This window comes from Mus musculus, chromosome 6 (genome assembly GCF_000001635.26).
Source record: "Mus musculus strain C57BL/6J chromosome 6, GRCm38.p6 C57BL/6J".
Lineage (NCBI taxonomy): Eukaryota > Metazoa > Chordata > Mammalia > Rodentia > Muridae > Mus > Mus musculus.
The window spans coordinates 68,256,183-68,272,523 of record NC_000072.6 but is presented as its reverse complement, the minus strand read 5'-3'; the positions used below and the strand labels follow the sequence as shown (position 1 = coordinate 68,272,523).

At 38.5% G+C, this 16,341-nt stretch overlaps 1 pseudogene, 2 gene segments (V, D, J or C) and 1 further gene; 1 reads left to right on the top strand and 3 right to left on the bottom strand.

The window, feature by feature from the left end:
- The window catches only part of Igk (immunoglobulin kappa chain complex), a 3,171,119-nt gene that overhangs the window by 2,454,231 nt on the left and 700,547 nt on the right, over positions 1-16,341 (bottom strand).
- On the bottom strand, positions 1,259-1,997 carry Igkv1-110 (immunoglobulin kappa variable 1-110). The segment is given in 2 exon segments: positions 1,259-1,569; positions 1,952-1,997. Coding segments are annotated over 2 exon segments (357 nt in total).
- On the top strand, positions 14,986-15,130 carry Gm25436 (annotated as a pseudogene).
- Positions 15,655-16,120, bottom strand: Igkv14-111 (immunoglobulin kappa variable 14-111). The segment is given in 2 exon segments: positions 15,655-15,952; positions 16,066-16,120. Coding segments are annotated over 2 exon segments (353 nt in total).

Below are 16,341 nucleotides of genomic sequence, written 5' to 3'. Positions count from 1 at the left end.
AGGGAGGATGTGGAGAAAAGGGAACAGGCCTCATTTGCTGGGGTGATTGCAAGCTAGGATAATCACTCTGGCAATCCATTTGGTGGTTCCTCAGAAAACTGGACATAGCACTACCTGAGGACACAGCAATTCCACTCCTGGGCATATACCCAGAAGATGCTCCTACATGTAATAAGAATACATGCTCCATTATGTTCATAGCAGCCTTATTTATAATAGCCAGAAGGTGAAAAGAGCACAGGTATCCCTCAGCAGAGGAATGAATACAAAATGTGGTACATTTACACAATGGAGTACTACTCAGCTATTAAAAACAATGAATTTATGAAATGGATGGATCCGGAGGGTATCATCCTAAACAAGGTAACTCAATCACGAAAGAACACACATATAATGCACTCATTGATAATTGGATCTTAGCGCAGAATTTCGGAATACCCAAGATACAATTCAAAAAACACATGAAACTCAAGCAGAAGGAAGACCAAAGGTAGATACTTTGATCCTTCTTTGAAGGGGGAACAAAATACCCATGGAAGGAGTTACAGAGACAAAGTGTGGAGCAGACACTGAGGAATGACCATCAAGAGACTACCCCACTTGGGGATCTATATGGTGCCAGACATGTAGTGATGGATGGTCTTGTCAGGCATTGTGGGAGGAAAGGACTTTGGTCCTGTATAGGCTCAGTGCCCCTGTGTAGAGGAATGCCAGGGCAGGGAAGCAGTACTGGGTAGGAGGAGGAATACCCTCATAGAAGTAGGAAGAGGAGAGATGTGATAGGGGTTTTCCAGGGGCGGAGGGGACTAGAAAAAGGGATAACATTTGAAATGTAAATAAAGAAAATATCCAATTTAAAAAAAACGATATGTATGAATTTAAGTCAACAACATAAAATATGGCAAATGAAATAATAACATAGAAAATATTTTAAGGAAGGAATATATCTTGGCTTTCCATCTGCTTTACTGGTTAACACTGAGTGAAAATGCAGTCAAGCCTTTTGAATCTAAATGGGTTTTCACTCAGCTTTTTAAGTATTTTTTTTCTGGCTTCTGGGAGGGCACCTGTTCACATTGTTATTGTGGCAATGAAGCCAAAAATGAATGACCAGTGATCTGTAGCACGGCTGCACTTGCCCTCAGCTGGAACCAATAATCTGGAGTCCCTCAGAACCTCTCTCACACATAAATAACATATTTAGCAGCTGGGATACCCAAAGTAAGACTATTTTTGTTAGGGTCTGTATCACTGTGGGAGGAACATGTGTACTTTGAGAGCAGAAATAAACTCCCAGATCCTCAGCCTCCACTCTGCTGATCTTGAGTGTGAAATCTGTCCCTGATCCACTGCCACTGAACCTGTCTGGGACCCCAGAAAATCGGTTGGAAACTTTGTAGATCAGGAGCTTTGGAGACTGGCCTGGCTTCTGCAGGTACCAATGTAAATAGGTGTTTCCATTACTGTGTACAAGGCTCTGACTAGATCTGCAAGAGATGGAGGCTTGATCTCCAAGACTGACAGGCAGGGAGAGTGGAGTTTGGGTCATCACAACATCACTGCTGGAAGCTGAAACAATGAGAGAGAAATACATAGTTACACACAAAATTCATGAACATCCTTATGTTTTTTTTTTATTTCAACTGTGATGTTTATTTTTACATACCATTTTTTTATATCCTAAAATTCTCTTCTTACCAAAAAAAGTGAATTGCAAGTGTCTAGTCACTTCTAGGCATTACTTAGACCATCCCAGGCATCCATTTCATAATCTTCATTATAGCACATGTTCCCATCTGGAACCTCCCTCTAACAAGTATTCACCCCAGAGGCCCCATGCTGGAGGATAAGACCCATCTTCTCACCCATGGCAGAATACATGGAATGAGCAATGGGATTCAGTGCTCCTGCTCCCTGTCCATTCTCCTCCCTCACTTCCCTCTCTCCTCACCAGGAATCCAGAACATCAGCACCAACAGCCTAACAGGCAACTTCATTTTGAGGAGGCAACCTGAGGAGACAGCCTGAGGAGACTGATCAGTCACTGAAACAAGACAGCTGAGCTTTTATCTCAGACTAGTAAGGGTGGGCCCTCCCTGGGGAGCAATATGCAAAAGCTCCCTTTAGTGTTGCAGTATAGAAGGAAGAGTTATATAGACTAGTTAAGATTTTAAAAGTGACACAAAACCTCTTCTATGCTGTAGAGTGTTCACAGATAAGCACCCGAGATACCAGGAATATGACTCACACAGGGCTGTCTCCTCAATAAAAGAAATGTATATTTATTTTTCACCCAGACGATTGCGAGTGGATTTTGTTAATAACCTGGTAAGCTTTGCTATCAGTGGGTTGCAGGTTCACCTAGATTCCCCAGAACATTTATCCTAGATTCTCTCTCTGTAGAACTTCATCTTCATCTACTTTTCTCAGTCAGTTGAACTGATCCTTAGGGGAGATGTCACATGTGCTTTGGAAAAGAGCTAAAACATACATGTGCTTTAGGCTTTATTGTGCACATGGAATTAAGATAATTGTTACCAGCTATTTTCCCCAAAGTTGTACTGTATTTATATGTGATTAATTCGTATTATCTCACAAAATGTTTTTCTTAAAAGTGTTTAACTTATCAGGTTAAACAGTTTAAAATTTCCCATCCATTTTAAAGTGAGTACTTTTGTGAAACTCAGTCATCTGAAGTTTGTTAAAATTTGAATAGTCTACCTCCTAGTAGTTTAGTGTGAGTTCCCTTTCCACAAGAATATTAATTTATGTGTTCCAATAAAACTAAAATATGTCTATCTAAAACATATATCTCTTTCAAAATCTGGAAATATTTTGAAAAACATGTACTAGAGCATGTAATTCAGATACAAATCTGTTAGGTCCAGGAATATATGTGTTGCCCTCTTATAAACAGGGTCACCTGAGGACAGCAAACCTGTGGGTTATTAGGATTCTGGACTTTCTTGAAAAAGAGCTGTTATAAATACCTTTTCTCACATTTGTGGGCCTGGGGATAGGGCTGAGAATAATGTTCTTCCTCTTTAAATTATCGGATATTGATGAGCTCATTCACCCTGTCCATGGTGAATCATCTCAGAAAAATTGCCTGATAGCCTTTACCCTCTCCTAGATGATTTCTGATAAGTAATGCCTATTCATGATTCATCTTTTCCTGCTGGTACAATGACAGTACTTGTGCCTTGAATGGTCTGAAGATGGTGTTAACCCTATGCCCTGGAAACACAGACAGAGAGTAGAGATCTTGTCTACACAATTGCATTACTATAGCTGAAACCAGATATGAAAAATGAGCATAATATGATCATGCTGGAGGCCACTATTGCCAATCTATGATGATAGAAAAGCTTCGTTTTCATTCTAATAGCTTGAGAGATTGATATTCAATATGATAGAAATTCAAAATCAATACCATTATAAAACATTACTTCATAGTAATTACTAAGATGATAATGGAAAATTTACAAACATTGTAGCTATAGATAATTCATAAAACATTGCATTGTTACTAAGAAGAGAAATTGTGTAGGGTCCATGTAAAATATGGAATAAATGAAGAACCAAGGTTATACTGGCCATTTGGTTACCCAGTTTCACTTCAGGAGAATGGAAGCCTGAAAGCAGTGTGAAAGTTTGCATCCTTCTATTCACATTAGTATTGTTCAGAATTGACACGAGGAAATAAATAATTCTGGGATAAACAGCAGAGTGAAATATTAAATACCAGAATTCAGTCATATTTTGATTGATAATAGCAATGGATTTGGTCTAATGCATCATCAGACAAATTTGTCATGGTGAAAATATCACAGAGGAAATTTATATAATCTGAGATTACAAAGCCCCTTACTCAACCAGGGATTTGCTGTATGCCATTGTTCCTAAGCAAGCACCTATGAACAAGATTAACATATTGGCTATTGGACTCATTAATAACACTGTGGTAAGGTATTATAGGTTTAAGCATGTCTAAGCAATAAATACAGTAAAATTCCAATAAAAAAGGTAAAATAGAGTATACATAGAGAGTGTATATACTGTAAACAGAGATTATAAGGTAACAGTTTCTCTGTGGAATTAAGTGTTACAGAAGCCCAAAAATAAAGGTTACAGCAATCACAGTCACTACAGAGTCTTAGTCCCATGTGATGCATCACCTGTGATTAGTGATGAGTGATGAGCCACCACTACATCACTTGCTCAGCATTTCAGTGTGACTCACAGGCTAAGTAAATGAACAATTGACATACTTACCTTTAGCTTTTTCAACTCAAAAATTGGAATTACACAACAGCCTTTTTATTGCAGTATTTTGTGACTGATCATGTCATAAAATTTTGACAAAAGTAATTTGCTTTTGAGAAAAATAGGTAAGTTTTGGAAATAATCAATATTTATAAAATATTATTTAAATCAGGCTGTAGGCAAACCTGTAGGATATTTTCATTCTTAGTGGTTAATGCTGAAGTGCTTAGTCCATTATTTCTGCCATTTCTGGGTTGGTGGTCCAGGGTTCTATAAGAAGCAGTCTGTCTCCTAATTCAAAAACAGGAGCCACCAGCTTCTGTCCATTGGTTGGGTGTTGTGGTAAACCCCCTTCCAAATATGTCCCAACAATGAAAACACAACACAGTTATTATTATTACATGCTGTGAGCCTAGATTGGGCAGATCTATTGCTACTCTACCATCTCAAAAGCTTATGAGACCCCTTAGAACTTGCAGTTTCTCCAGGCCATGTGCTTCTGCTCTGCTTTTCTTCTTCCTCCTCCTCTGCATCCTCTCCCTCTTCCATTTTCTCTTTCTTTTCTCCCTCACCTTCTGTCCCACCTTCCCCTTTATCTGCCCAATCATCAGCTCTCCTTTATTTTACAAATTAAGATGGGAAGCAGGTTTAAAGGAAATCACCTGTGCTCTGACTCATTCCTTGTTCTAAACCACTCACAGGAGAATGGAATTAACATCAACTATAATTATCCCCAGGGCTATCCACAACAGTTGGGTGTAAACATTTGCATCTGACTCTTTCAGCTGCTTGTTGGGCCTTTCATAGGGCAGTCATGATAGGCCCCTGTTTGTAAGCAAAACATAGCATCAGTAATAGTGTCAAGACTTGGTACATCCTCTTGAGCTGGATCTAAAGAAGATTAAAAAATGAATAAAAATAAAGAAAAGAAAATTTAAAAGCGTTTTAGTAAATTTGAAATATTATGCAAATTTTAAAAATAACTAGACTGTTTAAGCTGCAAGAAGCAAGCCAGTAAGCACAACCCCTCCATGCCCTCTGCACCAGCTCCTTCCTCAAGGTTCCTGCCCTGTTTGAGATATTTTCCTAACTTCCTTTAATGACAATCAGTGATATGGAAGTGTAAACCAAATAAAATTTTTCTGATCCCCCAATAATATATTATTTATAGTTAATGGAAAAAGTAATATCTATTTGTGGTTGCATGGCACTTTTCTTTCCTTTTTTCAGGCTTGAAGGCGAAACTTTATTAATTTCAAATAAGCTATTTTAAAAATGTATTAAACATATACAGAAACATATATTTTTATATTTCTTTTTTCAATACCTGTGGTTGTTAAGATACATATGACTTAAAATCGACATGGCAGTTTCAGTATACATTGCTGAGTTTAGAAAATGAGCTCTTGTGCCCCAATGGAGGAGTAAGAGAAAGGACTGAAGGAGCTGAAGGGGTTTGCAGCCCCATAGGAGGAACAATGATATGATCTAACAAGTACTCCCAGAGCTCCCAGGGACGAAACCACTAACCAAAAACTACTCATGGAGGGACCCATACCTCCAGTCACATATATAGGAGAGGATGGTCTTCTGGAACATCATTGGGAAGAGAGGCCCTTGGTCCTGTGAAGATTCAATGCCCAAGTGTAGGGTTATGCCATGACAGGGAAGCAGGAGTGGGTGAGTGGGTGGAGAAAATACCCTCATAGAAGCAGGGGGGGATGGGATGGGTTTTTTTTTTGGGGGGGGGAAACCAAGAAAGGGGATAACATTTGAAATGTAAATGAAGAAAATATCTAATAATAATAATAAAAAAGCTCCTGCATTCACTGTTGAGCATTTCAATGACAATAACTAGTCAAATAAAAAAAAATTTTAGACTCTGCTATACAAGTCTGGATAAAAGAACTACAATCAGAAATAATTTTATGAATAAAGCCTATGCCAGACTATCTTTTACAGTTGAAATGGAAAGGTTTTTTGTACAGCAAAGCACTGAAACATATCACTAGCTACGAACTGGCCTGGAATTCCTGAGCCTCTTACTATTATTTCCCAGGTGTCAGAACTATAAGCATGCATCAAACCTTCTATTTTAAATTCTTAATGAAATACTATTATTTTACATTTATTGTTTTACATTTATATATTGATTGATTTTACATCGTGATCACATATCGACCTCTTCCCTGTCCCCCTACTATCAGAAGGCATCTCCCCACAATACCACTCCCTTTTACCTCTAATTTTAAGAAAGGGGAGGTACTCCCTTGGGTACCAATCCATCCTGGCACCTCAAGTCACAGCAATGGTGGCCTCTCCTCTCTCAATGAGACCAGACAAAGTACCTGGTTAAGGGGAACAGGATCCACAGATAGGAAACAAAGTTGGAGCAAGCCTATCTCCAGTTGTTGAAAAACACACGTGAATTTCAACCTACACCTCTGCTTCTTTATTTTCTACTTTTTAAAAATTTCACATTACAGCTTGATGGCAGTCTTCCTCTCCCTTAAAGTGCCTCCTCAAAGAGCCCCTCATCTCCTCTTCTCCTATGCAAAGAGAGAGAGCCCCTCCCACACCCCCAAGGTACCAAACCACTCTGGAACATTAATCACTGCAGGACTTGAAACATCTTCTCCTACTGAGGCCATACATGGTAGCCCAATTAGAGCGAACATTATCCACAGGCAGGCAAGAGAATCAGAGACAGCCCCACCCCACCCCCCACAGTTGTTCCTCCCCATGAAGACCAAGCTGCAAACATTCTACATATGTGTTGGTGGCTCAGTCCAACACATGTATGCTCATTGGATGGTGGTTCATTCTCTGAGAGCTCCCAAGGGCCCAAGTAATTTAGTTGACTCTGTTGGTCTTCTTGTGGAGGTCATAGTGGACCCGCTCAGAGGATAGTTATGTTAGACTCCTGTCTGCAAGCATAATGGAGTATCATTAATAATGTCAGGGGCTAATTCTTTCCCATGGGATAGGTCTCAAGCTGGGCCAAAGATTGGTTGGTCATTACCTTAGACTGTGCTCTTTCTTTGTCCCTGGACTTTGTGTAGGCAGGGCAAATTTGTAGTAGAAGGTATTGTAGGTCAGTTAAGGTACTTATTCCTCCACGGGGAGTTCCACATGGCTAGAGGGGTGGCCACTTCAAGCTCCATAACCCTCACTGCTCAGAGTCTCATGTAGAGTCACTCTCATAGACTGCCTGGACCGTCCCCCAGCCTAGGTCTCTGACATATCTTAGAGATGTTCCACACCTGCCTGGTGCCGATTTCCATTCACTCAGTTGACCCCAGGTTTTCCCTACATCTGACAGCGCCACTCCATGCCACCCTGTTCCCTCTTCCATCAGCTTCCCTATCTATATTTCCTCCTCTGAGTGAGATTCTAGCATCCTCCCTTGGGCCATCTTTTTAAGTTAGCTTATTTGGGTTTGTGGATTACAGTGAGAGTATCCTGAACTTATGACTGGCTACTACCCAGTCATAAGTGTGCATATAACATGCATGCCCTTATGGTTCTGGGTTACCACATTCAGAATAATCTTCTCTAGTTCCATCCATTTGTCTGAAAATTTTGTGATGTCCTTGTTTTTAATAGGTCACTAGTATTCTGTTGTGTAAAAGTACCACATTTACTTTAGCCATTCTTCATTGGAAGGAAATCTGGATTGTTTATAGGTTGAGGGACATCTGGGTTGTTTTCAGGTTCTGGTTATTGTAAATAAAACTACTATGAACATAGTTGAGTAAATGTCTTTGTAGTGTGGATGCACATATTTTGGTTATATGCACAGGGTCTTGAGGTAGAACTGGGTCTTGAGATAGAAAACTATTCCCAGATTTCTGAGAAAACAACAAATTGATTTTCAGAGTGGTTGTACAGGTTTATACTCCCACCAGGAAGGTAGGAGTGTTCAGTTGACTCAATATCTTTACTAGCATATGTTGTCCCTTGAGGGATTTTTTGTTTGTTTGTTTGTTTTTCTGGGTTTTTGTTTGTTTGTTTGTTTTTTATCTCACCAATTCTGATGATTGTAAGGTGGAATCACAGTCATTTTTGACTTGCAATCCCCTGATGACTAAAGATGTTGAAAAAAAAATTTAGGAGCTTCTCTGCCATTTAAGATTCCTCAGTTGAGAGTTCTTTGTTTAGCTCTGTACCACATTTTTAAATAGGGTTATTTGGTTCTCTAGAATCTAACTTCTTCAGTTCTTCTTATATTGGATATATTGCATATAGGGTTGGTAAAGATATTTTCCCAATCTGTTGGTTGCTATTTTGTCCTATTGACAGTATCCTCTCCCTTACAAAAGTTTTGCAATTTTATGAGGCCCCACTTGTCTATTGTTGATCCAAGACCAAAAGCCATTGGTGTTCTGTTCAGGAAATTTTCCCCTTTGCCCAAGTGTTTGAGAATCTTCACCACTTTCTCTTAGCTTTAGTTTCAGTGTATCTGTATTTAAGTGGAGGTCTTAGAGCCACTTGGACTTGAGCTTTGTACAAGGAGATAAGAATGAATCCATTTGCATTCTTCTACATGCTCACTGCCAGTTGAACCAGCATCATTTGTGGAAAATGCTGTCTTATTTCCACTGGATGGTTTTAGCTCACTTGTTAAAGATCAAGTGACCATAGGTGTGTGAGTCTTCAAACATATTCCATTCACCTGACTGTCTCTGTACAAATACCGTACAGTTTTTATCACTATTGCCAGGTAATACAGCTTGAGGTAAGAGATGGTGATTCCCCCAGGTGTTCTTTTATTATTGAGAACCATTTTCACTATCCTGGGATTTTTTCTTATTCCAAATGAATTTACAAATTGTTCTAACTCCATGAAGAGTTGAGGTGGAATTTTTATGGGATTGCATTGAATCTGTAAATTGCTTTCAGCAAGATGGCCATTTGTACTATATTAGTCCTGCCAATCCATGAGCATGGGAGAATCTTTCCTTCTTCTGAGATCTTCAGTTTCTTTCTTCAGAGACTTGAAGTTCTTGTCTTACAGAAATTTTGCTTCTCTGGTGACAGTCACATGAACATATTTTAAATTATTTGTGACTATTGTGAAGGAAGTCATTTTGCTAATTGTTTTCTCAGCCAGTTTATCCTTTCAGTAGATGACGGCTACTGATTTGTTGAGTTAATTTTATATCCAGGAACTTTACTGAAGTTGTTTATCAGGTTTAGGAGTGGTTTGGTGGAATTTTTGGGGTCACTTAAGTTTACTATGTTATCATCTACAAATAGTGATATTTTGACTTCTTCCTTTCCAGGTTGTATCCCTTTGACCTCCTTTTGTTATCTAATTGCTCTGACTAGGACTTCAAGTATTATATTTAATAGGTAGGTCAAGAGTGCACAGCCTTGTCTAATCCATGATTTAGTGGGATTTCTTCAATTTTCTCTCCATTTAGTTTGATGTTGTCTACTGGCTTGTTGTATATTACGTTTATTATGTTTCAGTATGGGCTTTGAATTCCTGTTCTTTCCAGGATTTTTAGCATGAAGGGGTAGTGAGTTTTGTTCAGAGATTTCTCTGCCTCTCATGAGATGATCCTGGATTTTTTTCTTTGAATTTGTTTATAGAGGATTATGTTGAAAATTTTCCTTATATAGAACCATCCCTGCATTTCTGGGATGAAGCCTGCGTGTTGATTATGGATGATCGTTTTGATGTGTTCATGAATTCAGTTTACAAAAATTTTATTGAGTATATTTGCATTATATTCATAAATGAAATTGTTCTGAAGTTCTCTTTTGTGTGTCTCTGTATGGTTTAGATAAAAGTGTAATTGTGGTATCAAAGAACAAATTTAGAAGTGTTCCTTCTCTTTCTAATTTGTGCAATAGTTTGAAGAGTATTAGTATAAGGTCTTCTTGGAAGGTGTGATAGAATTCTGAATGAAACCCATCTTGTCCTGGTCTTGTGTGTGTGTGTGTGTGGGGGGGACATAATGTTAATGATTGCTGCTATTTCTTTATAAGATATGGGATTGTTTAATTTGTTTTTCTGATCTGGATTTAACGTTGGTTCCTCATATCTGTCTAGAAAATTGTCCATTTCATCCACATTTTCCAATTTTGTTTAATATAGGCTTTTGTAGTCGAATCAGATGATTTTTTGAATTACCTCATTTTCTGTTATGTTTCTTTTTTCATTTCTGATTTTGTTAATTTAGCTATTATCTCTGTGCCCTTTGGCTACTACGGCTATTAGTTTATCTATCTTCTTGATTTTCTCAAAAAAAAAAATAGCTCCTGATTTTGTTGATTCTTTGTGTAACTGGTTTTGTTCTACTTGGCTGACTTCAGCTCTGAGTTTGATTATATCCTGCCATCTACTCTTCTTGGGTGTATTTGCCTCTTTTTGTTCTAAAGCTTTCAGGTGTTCTGTCAAGCTGCTAGTGTATGGTCTCTCAAGTTTCTTTTTGGAGGCAATGAATGAGAGTTATGAGTTTTCCACTTAGCACTGCTTTCATAGTGTCCTATATGTTTGTGTATGTTGTGCCTTCATTTTCATTAAATTCTAAAAACTCTTTAAGTTTTTTCTTTATTTCTTCCTTGACTGAGTTATCATTGAGTAGAGTAATTTTCAGCTTCCATGTGTATGTGGGCTTTCCATTGTTTTTTTGTTTTGTTTTGTTTTTAATTTTTAATTGAAGACCAGCCTTCATCCATGGTGATTTGAATAGATGTCTGGGATTATTCGGTCTTCTTGTATCTCTTGGGGCCTGTTTTGTGACCGATTATATGATCAATTTTGGAGAAGATACCAGGAGGTGATGAGAAGAAGGTATATTCTTTTGTTTTAGGATGAAACTTTCTATAGATATCTGTTAAATCCATTAACTTCTGTTAGTTTCACTGTGTCTCTGTTTAGTTTCTGTTTCCATGATCTGTCCATTGCTGAGAGTGGGATGTTGAAGTCTTCCACTATTATAGTGTGAGGTGCAATTTGTTCTTTGAGTTTTAATAAAGTTTCTTTTACGAATATGGGTGCCCTTGCATTTGGAGCATAGATGTTTGGAATTGAGAATTCATCTAGATAGATTTTTCATTTGATATGTATGAAGAGCCTTCTCTTAAATGTTTTAATAACCTGTGGTTGAGTGTTGAGTTTATTTGATATTAGTATTGTTACTCCAGCTTTTTTCTTGGGACCATTTGCTTGGAAAAAAATTTGCCATTCTTTTACTCTGTTGTAGTGTATGTCTTTGTCACTGGGGTGTGTTTGGGTTCTGTTTATGTATCCAGTCTATTACTCTATGTATTTTGATTGGGGAATTGAGTCCATTGATGTTAAGAGATTTTAAGGAAATGTGATCATTGCTTCATGTTGTAATTTCTTCAAAATTAAAAAATGTTCTGAGGAATAAAGATAGCAAATATTGAATGAGATGAAAACATTGGAAGAAGAACAGGTTCATGGTTTGATCTTCTTGCTGTTATGGTGAAAGAAGACAATGTCTGCATACAGTAAGTTGAGACAAAATGTTTCCCCTTACATTTTAGAGGGTGTCAGCACTCAAACTTTTGAAAGTATAAAGAAATTTTGTTATTTTATTAAAAACATTCTAACACATTTGTTTAATTGGGTTGTAAGTTGAGACAGGGACATAGAGGAAGTGAATATAGTAAATTTTATTTTTTGTCTCTTCCTCCTGTTTCCCAGCCAATTCTTGCCCCTCTGATTCTCTACATTCACCACTTTCTTTCCCTCTTGGGAAGCATCCTGATAGAGTTGAAAGAATTTCCCAAGACAATAGCCTCTTTTCCATTATGCATTCTATCCCCAGTTCATCCTATTGATAATTAAGGAAAAGAATTATGCAATTATCTCTATACTGTCTTTTTTAAAAATATTTTTAATTAGTTATTTTCCTCAATTACATTTCCAATGCTATCCCAAAAGGCCCCCATACCCTCCTCCCCACTCCCCTACCCACCCACTCCAACTCTTTGACCCAGGCGTTCCCCTGAACTGGGGCATATAAAGTTTGCAAGTCCAATGGGCCTCTCTTTCCACTGATGGCAGACTAGGCCATCTTTTGATACATATGCAGCTACAGTCAAGAGCTCAGGGGTACTGGTTAGTTCATAATGTTGTTGTGCCTATAGGGTTGCAGATCCCTTTAGCTCCTGGGGTATTTTCTCTAGCTCCTACATTGGGGGCCCTGTGATCCATCCAATAGCTGACTGTGAGCACATCCACTTCTGTGTTTACTAGACCCCAGCATAGTCTCACAAGAGACAACTATATCAGGGTCCATTCAGCAAAATCTTGCTAGTGTATGCAATGGTGTCAGCGTTTAGAAGCTGATTATGGGATGGATCCCTGGATATGGCAGTCTCTAGATGGTCCATCTTTTGTCTCAGCTCCAAACTTTGTCTCTGTAACTCCTTCCATGGGTGTTTTGTTCCCAATTCTAAGAAGGGGCAAGGTGTCCACACTTTAGTCTTCGTTCTTATTTAGTTTCATGTGTTTTGCAAATTGTATCTTATATATCGGGAATACTAAATTTCTGGGCTAATATCCACTTATCAGTGAATACATATCACTCTTTTGTGATTGTGTTACCTCACTCAGAATGATGCCCTCCAGGTCCAACCATTTGCCTAGGAATTTCATAAATTCATTCTTTTTAATAGCGGAGTAGTACTCCATTGTGTAAATGTACCAGATTTTCTATATCCATTCCTCTTTTGAGGGGCATCTGGGTTTTTCCAGCTTCTGGCTATTATAAATATGGCTGCTATGAACATAGTGGAGCATGCGCTCTTCTTACCGGTTGGAACATCTTCTGGATATATGCCCAGGAGAGGTATTGCAGGATTCTCTGGTAGTACTATGTCCAGTTTTTTGAGGAACCGCCAGACTGATTTCCATAGTGGTTGTACAAGCTTGTAATCCCACCAACAATGGAGGAGTGTTCCTCTTTCTCCACATACTCGCCAGCATCTGCTGTCACCTGAGTTTTTGATCTTAGCCATTGTGACTGGTTGAGATGGAATCTCAGGATTGTTTTGATTTGCATTTCCCTAATGATTAAGGATGTTGAACATTTTTTTCAGGTGCTTTTCAGCCATTCAGTTTCCTCAGGTGAGAATTCTTTGTTTAGCTCTGAGCCCCCATTTTTTAATGGGGTTATTTGATTTTCTGGAGTCCACCTTCTTCAGTTTTTTATATATATTGGATATTAGTCCCTATTAGATTTAGGATAGGTAAAGATCTTTTCCCAATCTGTTGGTAGCCCTTTTGTCTTATTGACAGTGTCTTTTGCCTTACAGAAGCTTTGCAGTTTCATGAGGTCCCATTTGTCAATTCTCAATCTTACAGCCATTGCTGTTCTATTCAGGAATTTTTCTCCTGTGCCCATATCTTCAAGGGTTTTCCCCACTTTCTCCTCTATAAGTTTCAGTGTCTCTGGTTTTATGTGGAGTTCCTTAATCCACTTAGATTTGACATTAGTACAAGGAGATAGGAATGGATCAATTCACATTCTTCTACATGATAACCACCAGTAGTGCCAGCACCATTTGTTGAAAATACTGTCTTTTTTCCACTGGATGGTTTTAGCTCCCTTGTCCAAGATCAAGTGACCACAGTTGTGTGGGTTCATTTCTGGGTGTCAGTAAGTTTTTAAAATATATTTTCAAAGAAGGAAGCATAGTCACCAAAATATCTTACTGTCATGTGCTGTTTATAAAGCTCAGACAAATATAAAACTCAGTGGAGAAATATTGAGAATTTATACCTCAGATTACACAAAAGACCAAAATGTCTAATTTTTCCATTTGTATCTAAAACAATAGCACATATACAAGAAATGCAGTAAGAAGTGAGCAATGAAATGAATGAAATAAAATGTTTGCTAATGATATTAATATACAAATTCATAAATCAAGGAAGGTAAATGTAGACATTTGAAAGTAACTACAGTAAAATCTTAACATACATTGAGGATAGAAGAATAGTTCCTGTATCTTAAAAGGCAGACAAGTGAATAGAACATATATCTGTGTGGATACTGTGAACTGATTTTTATAAAAATGAATGTATGTATTGTTTGCATGTCCCTAACAACATTATATACATGTATCATCGAAGGACAGAAGATGGCCCTGGGTCCATGAAAACTGAAATTAAGACAGCTATGTGGTGGTTAAGAGCACTGACTGCTGGTTCAGAGGGTCTGAGTTTAATTCCCAGCATCCATATTATGACTCACAACCATTTGTAATGGTATCAGACTCACTCTTCTGGAGTATGAGTTTATCTTTGTATACATGTGTGTTTCTGTGTGTCTGTGTGAACACAGAACTCCTATATACTAAATAAAAAAATAAATAAATAAATAAATAAATAAATAAATAAAAGAGAAAGCTGTCGTTCACCTACTGGGTGCTGAGAATCAAACCCACATCACTTTCAGGATAAACAAATGCTCTTTACCACTGGGCTTTCTCTCCAGTCACATAAATGAGATTTAAATGGCTATCATCTGCAGTTTGCTAATAAAATCAATGCAATGCAGGTAATATTCCTGAAAGAGTTTCAAACATTGGTAAACTCAGGCTGGAATTTATGTAGATAGTCAAAGGACAGCATAACTAGGAAAATTGGAACCCTAGAAATGTGGCATTATGTGTTCTGACTTTATTCTTCTCTGTTGTATGAAATTAGAGTGATCATGATTGCGGTGCACTCCTGCCTCCCAGAGACACTGCAGGTGTGCCTTTTGTGTTATGTAGTGTTAGTAGTGTTAGTAGGAGGAAGAGAAGAGAGAGACTGTGTCTAGCTCAACTCACTGTCCTGACCTATGATCATCTGAATGATTAGTAGCATAACATTCCTGAAATAAGTAAGTCTAAGACAAACTGAATGGCATGAGGCAAGGGCAGGCAGTCTTCTAGAATTGGGAGCCAGAGACTAAAAGAACCCTGCCTATAACCAGGGCCATGGGCATGAGTGAGCCTGAGACAGACAATACTTTCAATGGGCTATTCAGGTGGATAAGGTGGGGAACAATCCTGAGATGACCACCAGACAAGTACCATGAGACACAGACAGGGAGCTGGTCTGATAATACTACCAGTCTGAGACAGAAGAAAATTGCACATCTAAGACAACATCTGACATGACCCCAGACTCTTAGAGAGACCTGTGGTGGAGATAAAGAAAAGGAAATATAGGATATAAAAAGTAAAATTTAGCTTTTTCTACCAAAACAAATGACTCTGTACGAGCTTTCTTAAAAGTTCTGTGACATCTAGGAAACAATACCAGTGGGTGACACATTAGGAGGAACAGCTGAGGCAGCCTAGCCTCTCACTTCTGCTTCCATGGGGGTTTATGTTATGACTTGTCTCACTGTGGGAGGAAACTCATCATACTGTAGACAATAATAAATTCCCATATCTTCATACTCCAGGCTGCTGATGGTGAGAGAATAATCTTGCCCAGATCCACTGCCACTGAACCTTGATGGGACCCCATCTACCAATCTGTTTGCACGATAGATCAGGGTCTTAGGAGATTTCCCTGGTTTCTGCTGGAACCAGCTTAAATAGCTATTAATGTCCTGACTCGCCTTGCAAGTGATAGTGACTCTCTCTCCTAGAGATGCATACATGGAAGATGGAGACTGGGTCATCTTGATGTCACATTTGATACCTAGGAATGGAGACATAATGAGTATCTACATAGGTAAGCATCATAAAAGATAAAATCTCCCAAATGCCAATCAACACTAATCACAGTGACATTCCCATTTTAGTTCATTTTACCTGGAAACCAGAGCAACAAGATTCCAAGAAACTGAGCAGGGGTCCTCATGTCCATGCTGAGTCCTGGCTGCAATGACAATGGTACCGTACATGTGTGACGGGTATATGAAGAAGTCCCCAAGGCAGTGAAGTGAGAGCATGCAAATCATTGGGAACCAGTTATTGCTGGACACAGGTGCAAGACTTGCTCATGTCAGCACTTAACTCAAGGCCAGTGTCCCCAGATGACTGAGGTCAAACCACTTGAATATCTCCAGAAAATGAATTTCTTTTCAA